This window comes from Amblyomma mixtum, chromosome 3, assembly GCF_055824585.1.
Source record: "Amblyomma mixtum isolate Tamu chromosome 3, ASM5582458v1, whole genome shotgun sequence".
In the NCBI taxonomy this organism is placed as follows: Eukaryota; Metazoa; Arthropoda; class Arachnida; order Ixodida; family Ixodidae; genus Amblyomma; species Amblyomma mixtum.
Genome location: NC_143014.1, coordinates 36,204,593 through 36,222,058, shown reverse-complemented (window position 1 = coordinate 36,222,058; position 17,466 = coordinate 36,204,593). Strand labels below are relative to the sequence as shown.

At 47.2% G+C, this 17,466-nt stretch overlaps 1 protein-coding gene across 5 annotated transcripts in view; it reads left to right on the top strand.

Moving 5' to 3' along the window:
• The window catches only part of LOC149349661 (uncharacterized), a 512,421-nt gene that overhangs the window by 411,736 nt on the left and 83,219 nt on the right, over positions 1–17,466 (top strand). The window contains exon 5 of one of the 5 annotated variants that reach the window (XM_089578699.1): positions 12,478–12,607. The exons of the other annotated variants lie outside the window; for them this stretch is intronic. Coding sequence (XP_089434825.1) covers positions 12,478–12,504 — 27 coding nt within the window. The 3' untranslated portion in view covers positions 12,505–12,607. The remainder of the gene's footprint in view (positions 1–12,477; positions 12,608–17,466) is intronic. 5 annotated transcript variants of the gene reach the window in all.

The window sequence follows — 17,466 nt, the reverse complement described above, 5'->3', positions numbered from 1 at the left end:
AAGCCCCATAAATTAGTCGAAATTAGCTTGTTCAAATACTTCGAGACTTTCGAATTCAAACGGACCGCATTGAAGCTTAATACACCGGACTTAACCATAACAGAGAAAAAAATATGAGGACCATTGGTGTCATCACGAAATCTGATCTCGGGCAAGTGTTAGGGCACTGTTGGCGCGCTTTTAAGCGCAAAATGCTGTTAGCTCCTATTTTCAGCTTATCCTGGTCAAAATCGGCCAGAAACCGTCACGAACCTGAGGCCGAACATGAAGCCGAATTTGAAAAGTTCCGAGCTTCTCCGTCAGATTATATTTATAATAAAATACTAACAATTTAAAGCAGTACTAAGCTCAATATCAGTGATGCACCGAGCATCCTGCAGGGAAAACAAAGTATGGAAGAACATCTGTGAAAGCATCATGATGACCAAGCAGAACAGTGCCAGATGAAAAGCGGATGCACAGGAAGAACACTGGCGGCTCGTGAGGAACATGCATTCTTGTCACCGTTCGATACATACGCACTAAACCAATCGAAGCAGATATTTTATTATTACGTCGGTATTACCTGCGGCGCGCAATTCTGTCGTGCCCTGAAGTCAGCGCAAGGGACTGTGACGGCTGCATGGTGTGGCACAGGAGAGGCTTCTAGGGGCCACCTTAGTTCGTGGCTGTGTGCAGCAAAGTGGATTTCCAGTGAGGGTAGCGTACGAAACATATCACTAAAACACAGTACACATTTCTTTAGTTGGACTTGAAGCGATTTCCAGACTTGTTCCTCTTGCGTGCTTTATCAAAACTTCCGCAACCGACGGAACCGCTGTCCATCGAAACAGCCAAATAAACTGGTCGAAAAAATATAAAATGGTTAAAGTGTCTTCAAGCTGGATAACAAGCGTGCTGTTGGTCATATCATGATTTATTGAGCTTATAACCTGGACGACTCATCATTTACCACAAAAATGCCGCACGGGCCTAAGTTTCTCGCAGAAAGTCCTTAAGCGGTTTAACTGAACTTGTGTGATGACTTCACAGCAGCATTAGCAGTGTCATGTGCTATTTTGCCACATCCTGAGAAAAAAATGTAGTTATCATCATCAGCAGCACCAGCCCGTGCACGCATCTTACGAAGATTTTCAGTGAGTTTTGACTTCGATTATCGTTTGGTCTTTATATTTATTTCTATTTATATACCAGTGCGTATTCATCCTCGGAGGTTCCATGCCCAGAGCAAGATGTTGACGAACGATTCTCTCTAACCGACGCCACAAGCCTCGATGAGGTGTAAACAGCGAGCGTGTAACTGGCACCGGCTATGAACTGCTCTTGTAAACATCATCGCTGCCAAGCACCTAACTGGACAGAGTGAAACCTCGCTCCCGAAAAATCGTTACGTTGGTGAAAGGCCACCGCGCATATGATTGAGCTTGGGCGAAAAACAGATGAAAGATAATATAGGGGAGCTGAAACGTCTGTTTCGGACTTACGAATGTCCTTCTCTGACTCAAAAAGGCCACACAGAAGCGTGCCATTTGCTCAAGAGGTAATTCGTCTCAGCACAAAATGTATCAGATGACCGGTGCAAGCAGCGTCTGGGGCGGGCGCAGCTGAGGGCGGGGGTAGGGGATTGGGCCGTTATTGCGACCATCCGGGGCTCTGAACCTGCGCTTAAATCTGAGCACAAAGGCTTCCTTGAAATTTCTATGTATTTCGATCGCGTCCGTGTGCTCAGCACCAGAAAGACATAGAGTAGATATGTATACAGAATTTTCGCTTCTTCATAGGCTCTAAATGGCAATCCCCGACACACAAGAAGATGTTGTGGCTCTTGGGAAACTATAAATCGTTTTGCGCAGACCATAACTAGTGTTCGGTTAACTTGATTTTTTGTAGCAACACCCCATGCGCCTTTGGCCTTAACAGTGACGTTAATAGTGAGAAATTCACTTGCGGTAACGCTAGTTAAAAGCGAAACAAAGTTGCTAAATCGGTTCGTTGGTTTTCAGACATTACCTCTGCAGCGTACACGCATAGACACGCATGACAGAGATGTACTTCTCTTCTTTGTGTGCTACAAGCTTCGAAATAGTGTCTAATAGTAGGAAGCAGGCTAACTGAAGAGTCGAAGACTCTCTCTTTGTGCGCGAAATTCGCAGTAAGTATATGTGACGTGAAATTATTTCTTTCTCAAGTGACAAGGCGCGGAGTTCACTGTTAGTTCTCGGTCCATCGAAGAGAAATCACCGAGAGATGTTAGGAGGGATCAAGTGAAGCAGGCACTCCAAGCAGCTGCACTGGCTTTCGGCGTTTTTATCCTCTCATTGCTTTTTCATCTCAGTTTGGGAGCTCTGACAGCAACTCAGACCGGCCATCTCAGGAGCTGCAGTCTACGCGTGGCTTCACATTGTTTGTTCAGATACTTGATTTCTTTTGAACGCAAGCACGCGTATCAGGGCACTGAACGGATGATCGTAAGTGGATTTGTGCACTTATTTGTGGAAGCCGCAAGCTGCATTTTCGAGTCGCACAAATAGCTTACTGACAACAAACAGTATTGTTACAGCGACGGAGGATATTGTCTGCTTAACTGATGTTGAGCAGGGTGACCGTATTGTTGCTGGATATATATTTTCTTTCTGGCAGGGCCATAGTTGAATGCTGTCCCTCATCAGTTCACAAGCGCTCAAAGATACCGTGAAAGATGCACTGAAAGATAAAATGAAAGCAGTGCTTGCGAAAGTGCTAAACTGTAGAGTTTCCAAGCGAAGCTTATTGATACTTGAAGCCAGCGGGCTCGCTGTTTGCCATCTTGCTCATGTTCGCCACTCTGGCTGCCCCAGTCCATTCACCAACGCGTGCTGTCCGTGCCTAGGCCCATTGCGCAAGGGCGTCGCGGTTCGGCCTGTCATTTTCTGAGCTCTCTCGGCATGAGGCACGAGACGGGCGAAAGTGGACTGGCGACGGCGCGGCACTTGGAGCCCGTGTTTGCCCAGCGCATGTGCGCAAGCGTGTGACAGTGGTGCAAGCGGCGTCCCGTATAGAGTTGCTGCGCCGCTTCTACGGGTTCCTGGCGCCCGGGTGTCGCCCATGCTCTCCTTTCATTATTTTCTCGCTGCTTCGCTCGCCCTGCCTTCTGCATCCCGCGCCCCCTTTTTTCTTTCTTCCTCTCTTCCCCCTTTTTTATTTGCTTAAGGGCGGGACTGCTCCCTCGGCGCAGCGCTTCGCTCCCCGGCGCCGCTCTGAGGCTGCGCGCTTTCCGGAGCTGCCGCTAGGCGAGGAAAAGGCGCTGCGCGCTTAGGGAAGTGACTGGGGAAGTAGGGAAGGCGAGAGATATGCCTTTGGGGAAAGCAGGCAATGCGAGAGGGGAAGAGCTGCTGCCGCGTGGTCCATGCTGCTCCGCCGCCGGCAGAGGGGGCGTGCGTTTTTTTGGGATCGCCTCCGAGCGCCGGCTCCCAGTGCTATGCCTGCCGCGGCCCGGCCCGCTCGCTTGGTTCGGTCCCGCGCCGTCGCCGCAGCTCCGCCGTAGCCGATGCTGCCTCGGGTGAGTGGCTCCGGTCCACGACTCCTTCGCTGACTCCTGCACATGCCTTTTCTTCCCAGCGCTTTTGCATGGTTACGTTCGTCCTTTCCGCGATTGCGAACACCGTTGTTGTCGACTTTAAATCTCAAAAAGGGTGCAACGGCTCTTTTTCGTGTTGCCACACTTAGCAAATAAGTACGCCTGCTTCCGTTCGCAGGCTGTCCATGCAAGACGAAAGGCAACTAATGCATGCGGAGAGAATCGCGTTGCATGTCTCTGTGTACACGCGGCTCGATACCAACTTTCTACATGCCGGCGAGTGCGACGTGCAGTGCATGTGCAAAGGCAAGCATTTGCATTCCGTGGCTGTCGTCCGCGCAGAGTCCAGTCCTTCCTTTTGTTCTTCCGTGCTGCGAGTTTGGCCACGCGCTTTTTGTTCTCACCGCTGCGGCGGAGAACAGCTGGCGCCTGTCCTTTCGCGCAGCCAACACAAACCTCTGAACTCTCCCGCGCGGCTGGCTTGTTTTTATCGTGTCGCGGACGGAGGACGCTCGTCTCTCTGTGCTGCTCTTTATCTTTCACTGGTCGAGTGCTCGACATGTCTTCCCTCCCGGTGGGGGGTGCTGAGCGTGGAGTGCAATATTCAGGACGCTTCTCGTCCCCCAACAAAACAAGGGCAGAGTTGTACGGCGCAGTATATTTTTTTATTCCTTACGCCGTTTGAATAAGTTAAGGGGCGCAGTCGTTCGGATGCTCGAAGGAAAAAAGGTAAACTTCGATGATGCAGGAAAAAGAAGCAAGAAGAAGGGCTGGCACAAGCTTCCTCTAAACGAGATGTCACGCAGCGTTCTTTGTCAGCAGGAAAAACTGTCGGACACTGCGCATTTCGATGACTGTGTAGGCAGTGACGCCCTACTCCTTGGTGACAAAAGATTGAGGCTGCAGGGAGTGACGTGAAGTGTTTCCCAACAGTGCTCCAAGAAGCACTCAATAACGGCAGCCGCGTATCTGCAACCGTAAACGTTTCAGCGTGGCACGAAAGTTGTGATGTTCTATTCTGAATGCACCTACAAACAACGGGCGCCTGTTGATGATGTCTGACATCATGCAATGCCACTGAAACGCATTTCACTTTCGTAAATGCGGACTTTTGGTATGATGCGATAAATACAGCAGATCATTGTGCATTTGTTAAGTATTTTGCTAACCTTTTATGAAAAGCACCCAGAAGAAGTTTTATTGTGCAACTGACAGTGGAATTCCAGGCTTACACTAGTGGGCGACTTAACAGCTTGCAGGTCTTGAACAAGGTCTGCGTCCCATTTCATGCTCCTCTGCATTTACAGAGGTTCGTCATCAGAATTGCTCATACTGCATTTTTACTTCGCCGATGCAGTCAGGCACATATTACCTTTCCTATCGCGCATGAAGTTCATTAACGAAAAACCACAACGTGAAGGTTTACAGCAGTCTCCAAATTTACTTGTTTTATTGACTGCATAAATATGCGTATGTTAAGCGTGAATGCCAAAATGTAATCCAAGATAAGAGCGACATTCTTGGACCTTTGCCTAAACGCGCGACTTCGTACTGTATTTTATTCGAATATGTACGAATGCAATTAAATACAGTTCACTGGCTTCCATTATCGCTCAAACTTTTTCTCACATCTTTTAAAGGTAACACTGCATGAAAAATGCGTTTATGAAAATGTTTGCAGATGTTGCTACAGGATGGCGCCCGTGATTAAAACAACAAGAAACGTTCCCTCTAAAGTACTTAATTAATGGTCTACTGTGATGTTCGGCTACTTCGTTTAGGTGCCCCCAACAATTACGGGAAAAGGCCCCATCTAAATCGTTGCTAGAGTATCTCATGCTTGCAATATACATGATATACGTGTATATCCGATGACTTTGCCAAGCTCGTGGCAACGTCATCACTCTGTCTACTTTGTTTGCGACGATATACGCTGTGAGTACACATTGGGGTTTTCAGAGCACGTTGAAATACTGCCACAATCTTTTCAGTCATTAAATTTACCACGTCACAGAAGTTCAGCTCTTGTGTAGAAACAGGTTACGATAGTAGTCACGTTTTTTTTTTCTGGCGACTTTATTTTATCCAGTTCTTCTAACTGATACAACAGTGTTATTCATGGTATGTGAGGTAGCGCAAAACGGGACAAGGAACAGAGAAAGACGCACACAACACAGGCGCTAGCGCCTGTGTTGTGTGCGTCTTTCTCTGTCCCTTGTCCCGTTTTGCGCTACCTCACATACCATGGATCACCGTTACCGACTTGCACAAGTTTCTACCCTTGTGAATCACTGTTATTATCTCGGAGCGCTGGACCACTTGTCTAGTCTATTGAAACTACGTAAGCGACTTTGGGTTCCCAGAAATAGAGGCAGGCATTCAAGCCACATAACTTCACCACCGACATCTTACGCGTGGTGTTTACTTATGGTACTGCGCAGACACACATGCAGCGCAACGTTGATTATGAATACGGACTCTAATGTAAGTTGACTGTTTCAGACTAATTGCTCATTAAATAAGATACGGACATGCCTACCTCGGAAAGAGGGCGTGTCTTATTCCAAAAGAATGTCCACCGCTGTTGCTTAGTCGGTATGACGTGCTGCTGACGAGCAAAAGACCACTCTCCTAGCTCCCGATTATGGCAACTGGGTTTAACTAGAGGAAAATGCATATTATGGCGCACAAATGCAGAGTAGGTTACAGCGGACGTGAGTGAAAAAACACCGTGTGGTGTTTAGCTCTCCAATATGGCTTGCCTCAGAGTCAGCTCTAGCTTTAGCCTGTAAGAATGCGTTATTATTGCACTTATTTGAGTTTCAAGAGGACAGTGTTCCCCGAAAAAACATAGCGAATTAAATAAAATATTGTTGCACTATTTGTAGTGCTACTGATAGCGTCTCAACTCTATAAAAAAAAATGGAAGGGAACAGCGTGCCTTTGCCACTTATAGTTAAGCTAGCTTATGCCATGTGATGTGACGCCCTCAATTTTTTGTAACAGACCGAAGAAGCACGTAGTTAGTTCTCGCATTCTTTACTTCAACTGCTGTCACTGTACGCACACGCATGTGGTCACAGCTTTCGGTGCATAGAATGTATTCAGTTCAGTTGAGGAAGCTGCAAGAACTTCAGTAAGTTGCAACTTCAGAAGTGTAACAGAGGCCCCGCCCCCACCACCTGTCCGACCGACAAAATAGTCACCAGAACCGCTGCTAGGCAGGCAGAATCCTGCTTTCGGGCCAGCCAATAATGACGAATAGAAATTTGCAAAGTTAGAAAACGCTTTCATGAGCATAAGTGTATCGTGATGGCATTACAAAGAATTTTTTTCGGTGAAATTTCGGCGTGGAACAGCTGAATGATGAGCTCTTGGAAAAACAAACAAACGCGTGCGTTATTATTCCTCTAAATAATTAGTTTCTTTCAAACAAATCAAAAGATTTTGCTATTCACATCCCAATCATCAGCAGGAAAAGGAAAGCTTTCCCAAGTATACGAAGCACTATTCACAGGCCTTCGCTTCCGTGTCAATGCGAGCACGCTCTCACCTTCATGAGCGCGGGCTGTCGGTAACATCTGAATCTATTTCTCTCTTGCCGAGCATGCCAGATGCGCTCTCGTCATTTACATGCAGGAAAGATTCACACAAGCAGCGGTCTTTTCGCGAGCTGCACATGAGAAATCAATTTGCATTCCTACTTGCGGTGGCAACAGAGAACCTGAGCGTCTATTGACTGTTTAGAGTTGGTTCGAAAATGCTAGCGTTCGTCAGAGAAATATGCGGTGTTATTCCTAAAACACACACACACACAATAACGTTATTTTAAGCAAGCCTGTCCTGTACTGAACAAACATTGGGCCGGCGCTAAATAGGTATGCGTTCTCTACTAATGCAAAACACCACGGTATATGCACTGCGATCTCTGGACGTCGAGCCGCCCGTGGCGACAGGGGACGCTGGAACTCACTAGCGTTTCCCCTTCTGCTGCTACGCTGCGACTTCGGCGCTCGCTGGCTTCTTTCCATCCCACAGCGCACATGTTGTGAGTATCGACGGCTCAGTTTTGTCACGCGGATGCTGCCTGGCATTCATGATAAGCGGCCCGAAATGAGCTTGGCCGCCCAGGCGTCGGTGCACGGCAGGACCAGCTGATGCAATGTGACGAGTCTTGCGCTCTCTGGCGTTTCTCCTTTGCCACAGAAGTCAGAAAAGGGCTCACGGCGAGTACGCAGCTGTCACCTTTGCATCGCAAGTATATCCTACGGAATTAGTGATAGAGGGCACAAAATATGTGTAACGGGCTTTTCATGCCGGCAGGCGAGGCACACTGCAGGGCGTGAACGGCCATTTTGAAAGAACTCCGCCACTGGGCTGCGACGTCACCTCGTGGGGTTTCGTGATTGGCGTGCGAACACCAATTTTAGCGGCATTTGGAGGCGAGGCTCTTTTTGGTATCATGTATCAAGACTCTTGACAGTCAATCATACCAATCTCGCAAAACTAAGACCATCAACCAGCATTTCTGAGTGTGACCTAGACGACGAATAGCAAGCTTCACGGTCGATGTAGCTACAGTACTACAGAGAGAGTGAGAAATATTTATTGTTTGGAAATGAGCAGATGTCGGCTGTAGTGACACACCTCTGGCCTGCTACTGCACACAAGGAAAGGTCAAATGACACAAGTAGGGGGAGGGTTGGAATGAGACGTGACGACTGTAGAACACAGGGAGCTGTACACGCAATGCCGACCCTCTGTACTGACGGTGGCACCCAAGCCATGATTGTTGCATGTTGTTCAAGAGCGACTAACACCAATTAAAGTGTGGCTAACAATTTTACATCAGCCTTGCCTACTGTCGAGTGCAGATAAGCAATATTCGAGCGCAGAGCACCGGTCATTGGCTTGAGCATCGTTCTTATCCGGTTCTGTTAACTTTTCTCGCTGACGCACATGCGGACAAGTTTCATCAGTAAGAGTACGCAACGGCAAAGGAGGTCACAGCGAAAAGTCTTGCTTGGTGCGCGTCATGCGCGGCACTAGTGAATGTAGGCCCAATTTCTTCTGCACACGAGAGTGGTTAACTCGTTCCTCCGTAGATGTAGTTTAAGCAAGTGCAAATGTGTACATGACATGCACCATGCCATAATGCCCCGCTTGGCGCTTTCCAAACACGGCGCTGGTGATGACAGAGCTGATGGCGGATGGCGCAGCCATGTTTAACTCGTTTCATAGCAAGTGTAACTTCGGCACCTGCAAAGGTCGACTTGTTATGCCGGTTACGGAGCGCCTTCTGTGGTAACGGACGGTGTCTGGCGCCTGACTTTGGGTGGAGCAATATATCCCCCGCTATTTTCTTAAGTATTTTCATTTTCGTTTCCGTCTTTGGGCACTCTCTCGAAGTTACTTCATGTGCTCCTTCTCAGTTCGCGCACTTCAACGCCGCGACTGTGCTTGCCAGCCCATCATGTTGCCGACGCAAAGTAGACTTATTTTATTGTGTACGGAGGGCTCACGTTCCCTGTCTTCTGAAACTTGTGGCACTGCAAAGGTCGAGGTGCACTGTGTGCACAGGTATCCTCAAAGAGCCCATCTTTACATGCGGTGACAGACTGTCCCCTTGAAACACGCACTCTACACACATCTGCCGTCCAAAGCGGCACGTGTCTGTAATACACACATTAGATGACGGTCGATCGGTTAAGTTCCGTCTTTATGTACACGCTATGTCGGTAATAATACCTGCTGCCGTGTTACTTTCGTGTCCGAATACGGCATACCCGTCTGGTGCCTAATATCTAAACATGCTTCGCCATGTCCAAGATTGCCCTCCTTGACACAACAACAAAGATTATTCCTACTGGCGTTGATGGGGACCTCAAGTAAAACTCTAGTTTGGGCGAGTTGGTTCATGATGAAATAAAAACTGGTATGGCGCAAGAAACGGGGACACAGAAGGCACACAAAACACAGGACTGACGCCAACTTGCAACTGGGGTTTATTGCACCAAACCTGAATTTTATACCACAACCAAGCCATATCAACAAATGCGAAAACGTTGTACATATAAAACGGCAATTCATGCGACCACTGGCAATAAAGTAACGCTCATCATTACAGAATCTAATCTAAACAGAGCTTGGGAAGCCAACTTATTTTCTGGCCAGCAGAAACAACATCAACCAAGGCAAAAAAGAAAAAAGAAACAAGGCACTGGGGCATGACAAGTCAACACTAACGAATTATGAAATGCGTGATGAAGGCGAAAAAGAGCAAAAAAATCGAACGACTCTGAGATAAAACCACGTGAAAAAAGATGACCAACAATAACAATAAGGAGGGATGAAGTCTGAAGATACAGCACCTAGCGTCAAGTGATAAAAACTGAAGATCATTCCTGAAGAACAGTCGTCTTAGCGTCTAAGAATCTAAAAATTGTAAAACACCGAAAGAAAGGACGAAATAAGAGCACAAAACCAAGGGAAATCTGCGAACTACAAAAAACCTTCTATAAAAGACGTCTCGGCGCTGCTAAGAATAATGGAAGGCCTGCTAACGCATTTGTTGCCAGCTTTTTCGATGAAATATGCCTCAACAATTTCTCTCTCAGTTTTATCTTTCCCACTCTTTAAAAATCTAGTTTTCTCGAATTCGGGACGGCAGGTTTGGTGCAATAAACCCCAGTTGAAAGTTGGCGTCAGTCCTGTGTTTTGTGTGCCTTCTGTGTCCCCGTTTCTTGCGCCATACCAGTTTTTATTTCATGGGGACCTCTTTGACTTGCCCATTAACTAGCTTTTCAAGATACACAGTAATATTTGCCAGTTGAGGGTGTTCAGGTTGCTGGGTGGAGAAGAGGCATAAGAAGGGCCCGCTGTTCTATATATGTACCTTAAGAGGGAGGACGTGCTGCTGTAATGTTCATTAAAAGGCGCCAGGACGCGACCTAAAGCGAAGACGCAAGAAAAAAGTGCCAACAGATACCATGCCGTTCTTGATGCAAAAGCCCGACAGGAAGCCGACTAAGCTACATTGCAAGTCCTCCGTGGGCGCGACAGCCGCTCAGAAAATTGTGTATGAAACAGCTTGCTCACTTAAACTGTGCTTGCTGGGACGCTTGTTGACTTCATGCCCAAACGCACTCGAAGTGCTGCAGAGCGTCCTCCTGAGGCACTGGTTCATGACCTCGTTGTATCCGCCGTTGCACTCCATGTGTTCGCAGTCTCAGTAGCTAGGCAACTTCAGAAGTTGGGGCGAAACGTTCAGTTCCTGGTCGCTGGATTGACGCTGAATGGCGGGTAGCACTGTGCGAGGTCACCCGTTATCGTTTACGGTGGCGATCTTAGGGAAACGAGTTAAATGTTTGCGCTGTTTGTTTGAGCGCTGGTGGGGCAAAATACATTTTAACACCCTTTATCTGAGCATGAGCCCGCCCACAAGATTATTTGCCTGCTTTGTCGGGTCATTATTGCCCGTTGTTAAGTAGCGCCCACTTGCAGTAGACATTACTGAAGAGCAGTCACCAGCTGATTTTTGTGTAGTCGTTCAAAGAGAGCTTCACCACAGCAAGGATATTTATGCGGTGGTGCACTCTTTACAGGCACCACAAAACGTGTGCTGCAATTTTTAGCGATCTACCGTGGTCACATACACCGCAAATTATTGTCTTGTACTTAAGTTCATTTCACTTTAAGAAAAAAAATATTTCTTCAAAATATAAGCTCTGTGAAACGCCACAAACTATTTTGGGCATTCCGCTCATTTTCTTTCTCCTGTGGCAGTTTGAACTTCTGAAGCACTCACTCGATGCTTTTGCAGTTCAGGTGTCGATGACGTTCTGAACATTTGAATATCGACTAGATTATATAAGGGAGAACTTGGGCGCTCTTTTCTCCATTGTTGGGTTTCTGTTTAGGGCTGCTCATGTAATGCAGCATTACCATAGCAACTACCTGAAATATAAACCCGCATTTACCGGTGCCTTAGAGCCTTTATTCCCGCAGCAATTATTACAGGTTCAAAACAATCACGCCGCAGTACATATTGAACACGACAAGGGCCTGTTTCAAGGGGGAATATTACAAGAAATGAAAAGTTCAGCTGAACGCAAAATCAAGCCTATGTGCTGTTAATAAAATATGCAACAAACGCAGTTACCTTATGCCAGAGTCCTAGTCCAGTTTACTAATGCCTTAAATATTTTCGCTCGCATAACCCGAGAGATGACTTGAACGAAATATAAAGAGGCATTAGGTCGCCATATTCGCATTATTTTGGTCCTGCGTTTCATGTACGCGTTAGAACGCGCGCTGGAGGTGGTGCAAATGGGAGGAATGGAAGAGAACGCTTTTCTTTTAGCAAGTTGCGCTGGCAGTACAGCAGCTCTGGTGTTAGTATGGTAAGTTAGTGTTCGAGGTAAATAACTTTAGAAGGTTCTTTACTACAGACTCAAGGTACGAACGTTTGAATAGGCGCTCCATAGAGAGGAGGCAGGTGGTGAGGGAGACTGTTTATAGTTCAGTAACAAGGCAGTGGTCAAGTGCACCACTTTTTATCCATGAGTACGATGTGTTCGCAACGTATTCAAAATAAAAAAAAAACGAGCTACAGACGCCTCCGTGTAGCTGCTCGCAACTGGGAATTTCATGACACCCTTTCAACTATCGCCGTATTGTCAACTCTTCATGATTACATTTTATTTTCTTTTTTGGTGGTAAAATGGAATGAAACTTTATCAGAGCACGGCAGTGCCCTCAAGACTTGCTGGACTGTGTTCAGAAAAATTCCTTTAAGTGTGACACGTATGGTGCGCCCTTCATCTTCGCATTTCTTGTCTCGCGCTGCCACACACGTGACTAGCATCCTCTTCCCATGGGCTCACCATACATTTCGAAAGCTCGGCATCTTTTATTTCCAGAGGACAGCGAATTCACGGCGCATATAAACCGTCGTCGCAGCGAGCAAGGCATCATATGCTCAAGCCGCCGACCCAGAGACGTCGTGCTGCTTTCACGGACTCCCATCTCTGTGCTCGGGAAACCTCCGGGGTAAGGGGACTTCAGGGCAAATAATCTTTTTTTTCACACAGGAGAATTTAGCCGGATGGTGAGACGCCGTTCGCCGCCGACCTCTCGTGCTTGCCGTGCTCGCAAGTTGTTCGGCTAATTAGGATATTTCTTTTCCTTCCCGTGGCTCTCCTTTTCTTATTCTTCATTTGCGCGAACGCTTTACTTTCCGTGCCTCCAGAAAACCCTGCTTGAAAATGGGAGCGAGGGACGCCCAGTGTTTGCTTCCCTCGAGCATCGGCTATCTTGCCTTCTAGCTTATGTTTTTTTCCCCTCCCTGAATCCTCGTCCTCCTTCGCTGTCGGCCTCGTTTCCTCTTTCTTTCTCCTTCTCGCTTTACAACCTAAAAGGAAGGGATATGTGGTGGACGCGCTCCATTTATTGGACTCCTGATAGGGGATTAATGGGCTCGGCTTTGGTAATCTTCCGCAATCCGTATGCGTCTCGTGCTTTTCTTGCTGCTTCCCTATTTCTTGGGCCCTTCGTTTGGAGCTAAAGTTGCTTGTAGTTTTTGCATTCGTGCTTATCTATCAACTGTATGTTTTTGATACCCTCTATTGAAATTGTCAGGATAAAACACGGTTTTCTTCTTTGGCTTTCCGTTTCTTTTGTCTCGGTGTGTGTTCCGGGCTAAAGTGGTCCCGGTGACGTACGAATAAACAGGCTATTTCTTGTTAACCGCACTGCAAAAGATAAAATCGCCGAATGTCTTGCGCCATATCCTAAAACTTTGTTCCTTAATCGTGACGCGGTTCACACTTTCACCGTTGCTCCTGCAGCACTTCTTTGATGTACAAGTCTGCTGTGCAGAAATAAACACCAGTCTAACGACATACTTCAACAATGACCTATGATAAAAAATAGCTGAGAAGATTTCTTTAACAATAGTAGCACAGTGCAGAAACCCTTGCATCACAAACAGATCGATGTGAATAATAACAAAGTAGAGAAACTCGCCTATAACAGCTGGCAATATCCCCTCCTGACGCCATATAGTAGTCTTTCTTCTGTTTAGTTCTGAATCAAAAAGGTTAGGAGTAAACAGAACTGTGTAACAGACATGAAGTAATGAACGACTGAAGCGAAAGGTGTTCTTCATGAAAGAAAAAAGGCATAAAACAAACTTAGAGGCAACATCGTGCTGCTTACTAATGAGCCCGGAGCTTTGGGTTAACTTCTTAAAAATTCTACGTCCAGAAAACGCAACAGGACCTGTGACGTTATAGGCTCTCTGCGTATTTAAGGTAAAAAGACTTTTTAGGCAGATCAGACGCTTTGCCTGAAGTTGCGGTATGAAACTTGTTTTAGTTAGCTGCTGAGAGAGACTTTTCATTCATTATGAAGCTTTTCGTCGCACCACATGTAGCTCTTGCGGTACGCCACACAATTGAATGTCTAAACTCTTATGCCCAAAGCACTTACGAGAAATTGGGATCATAATGCTGAGCGAGGCCTTCTTTGACGTTGTCTTTTTAGCGACGAAGCCAGAGGGCTCCTTTATCTTCCTTCCACTGCCAGCAGAGGTACGGCACAGTGCCCTCCTTGCGTATCCTTAGCGGATACACAGCTGTACAGCAAGGAAAGGAAGCCCATAAATATCGGCGCCCAGTTTTTCGTAGTTTGCTTTTCGGCCGCCGGAAACGCAGCAAAGAGCAGCAGATGACTCACTGCCTTTGATTAAATATAGATATAGCCGAGCGCGCAGACAGGGGAAGCTTTCGTTCCCCTCGTCCAACACAGGCTTATCCTTCCCGAGCTTTCACATTTGGTTTCCTTTTTTACTTCGTACTTTAGCTATGCACGCCATGTGCTAAAGGTAGGTGCTGAATGCCTGAGCATGCTGGGCTAAAGATTAGTCAGCGGCCGCGTTCGCAATTTTCTTTTCCTCGCCTGACAAAGCATGCGAGAGATATGGTTCATGGTTGTGCTTCATTAGTATCTTTATATAAAGCGTCGTGCGACAGCAAGTACGAGCATTGCATTATATTTTGGTAATTTTCTTTATGTAATTCTAATTTTTGTTATTTTAAAACCAACCACGTATGCATTTTCTCGCGGAAACCGGCTCTTAACGGTCCAGGCACAACGAGCTGGCGCTGCCCGAATACATGGTGGGAATATTGCCCCAGGCTGCCCTTTCACCTTTGTCAACGCGAATCATTAAGGCGCTATTTTATAATCGTGCTCACTCCAAGCTTTGTTTTTTTTTTCGGGCGCATGGCGAGACGCGTGCGATACGCAGGCAATGTTTTTGGGGGGGCTGTTCGCTAGATTTTTGCTGCGTCATAACGTTTTCTGCCTGTCACAGCGGAATATTAAATAAGGTGCGTAAAACGACCACTCCGTTACAAGCTTTCTGAGTTCTAGTCTCTGTTGCTAGCAATATTATTTTTTTCCTTAGCGCGGCATCGTTCCGACATTTCGCATCGGTGCTTATTCGCTGAACCCAAAATAGCCGCGAGTTTAAAATGCAACTGGCAGCTTTTCTTACTAGTGGCAAGATTAACGTCAGTGGAAGTACTGATTCAGATCGGTCCCGCGGGGAGGGCTCGTTGTGTAATCCAGCTTCCCATTATACGGAGCCGGCATTCAGCGAAAGCCTGCAGTGGAGGAGCCGTCACTGACCTTTGTGCACTATACTGTATTTAAAACTGTCTGTTCAGATACTTTGCCTCTAACATTTGCAGGCATATCGCCGGAAAGAACTCACATGGCGTCTCGTCAGTCATCACGAGGAAGGTGCATTAAATTTTTTCACCTATCTACAATCGGCTAATAAGGTAATCATTTGAATCTTCGTCATCAGCAGTCAGTTTGCATACACTCAACTGCAAAGGCCACTGAGTATGCAACTAGCCCTGTCCGGAGCTAACCGCGAGTACCCTGTAACAGTAAATCTCGTATTGTCATTTATTTACCTGCATTCTGTGCAACGTCAGCGCACGTTAAAGAACCCCCGTTAGTCTGAATTGACAAGGAGCCCTCCAGTGCGGCGTCACTCATACAATCTTGAGGAAGTGCAGCTTCGACTGCATGTAAGGCGGCGCATCCGAACACCGGCGCAGCCCCTGCAATAGCAGCAGCCTTCCAATGAGGCCGTATAGAAAACGCACTGGTACACTTGTTCCTGTGTTCATGAAGTGCAAAAATTTTGTTTACATTTCCTTCTGAACGTTAGTGCGCAACGTCGCTGAAGTCTACCAACCATTCCAGTTTACAATTCTACTGCCGCAGTAATGGCGCTGCGAGCGGAGAGAGGAGCTTGTTATGGTATAGAACGCCATCTGGTAGCTGCCGTATGTGTTGCAAATCCGGTAGCGTGGAGAAGGACAATGCGGCACTCAGCAAAAATTTCAGGATACTCCAGGACAGGTGAGCCGTGTGCACGCGACGCCGCCGGGTCGCGAGTGTTGGCTGAGGTCTTGCGAGATTAAGACGAGGCTTCACACGACACTTTCCGCGAATTTCGTTCTCTCTCAAAGGAGGTTCCTCGCTGGTTTCTGAAGTGGGCTCAAAGGCATTCCCGCAGGTACCGCTGCAGAGACAAGAGAGGAATAAGCCGGGCTAGTTGGTACATTCTTTGCATAAAAACAGCGCCGCAGACGGGACCAAGAAAAGAAGACACAAACACGGCGCCTGTGTTTGTGTCTTCTTTCCTTAGTCCCGTCTGCGGCGCTGTTTTTATGCAAAGAACGTTGCAGAGCATCCAACGTGTAAAATGGGAGCCCTTACTTTTTCTCCAATCTTTCAATGAAGGTGCCTGTTCGGTTTGCACGTGTCGTTCCAGACCACAGGTGCGTATTATAGTCGCGGCAAACATATGGACGTGTGCAACTTTAGGAATGGATATAGGGCGTGGAGCTCTCTCCACAGGGATAGCCTGCAGTTTAAACTTAGCATGCGCAGTACCCGCAGTGGCAACGCATTGCAGAGAGAGGAGAAGCTGTAGGCTTTGTCAAAGAGTACACCGATATTGAGATGTTCACCAATTGACAAGGGCATAAAACGGACATAGGAGTTCTGCGAACCCGAAAACCATTTCACCGTTCGCACGTTGACCTTAGCGGCGCACATTTGGCACAGTGAAACCACTGCATTTTTCACATGATAGGGACATTATACCAGTAACACGAAAAAAAAAGACACACTCTCGCTTTTAGGATGGTTTAGACTGAACTTGTTTGTCAGGTACTAAAAAGTGAACGCAGATAAGCTGAGCTGTGATAAGCAGCGGTTGGCCGTCGCGGTGGCTCAGTGGTTATGCTGCTTCGCTGCTAACTCGAATGACGCGAGTTCGATTCCGGCCACGGTGGTCGCATTTCGATGAAGGCGAAATGCTAGAGGACCTTGTACTGTGCGATGTCAGTGCACGTTAAATAACCACAGGTGGCCTTAATCATCCGGAGCCCTCCACTACGGCGTCTCTCATAACCCGAGTCCTGTTGGGACCTTAAACCCCATAAACCATAAGCGAAACCGTGATAAGCAGCTATCCAGAATACAGTCGAGCCCGGATATATCGAGCCCGAATATTTAGAATTATTATCCATACATAACACACAAGTTATCACCTTGAAAATTCTACGTAAAAGTTTAGGAACCTCTCGCAGTATATCGAACTCGAATTTCTCCTGTAATTTTTATATCAAACGGCGTGTCGCGGCCCTGAAAGTGGCGCTTCACCTGACGGTCTTTATCACTTTTCGCGCTTGGAGACAGGTCGGCTGCGCAGCCTTTGGCACTGGAAGCGCCAGCGCTGCGAAACTGCATTACGATGCGTCTGTGGGGCGAGCCTGAGGGCGACCTTCGGTATGTTGTACTCACTCTCCATTCCACACCGC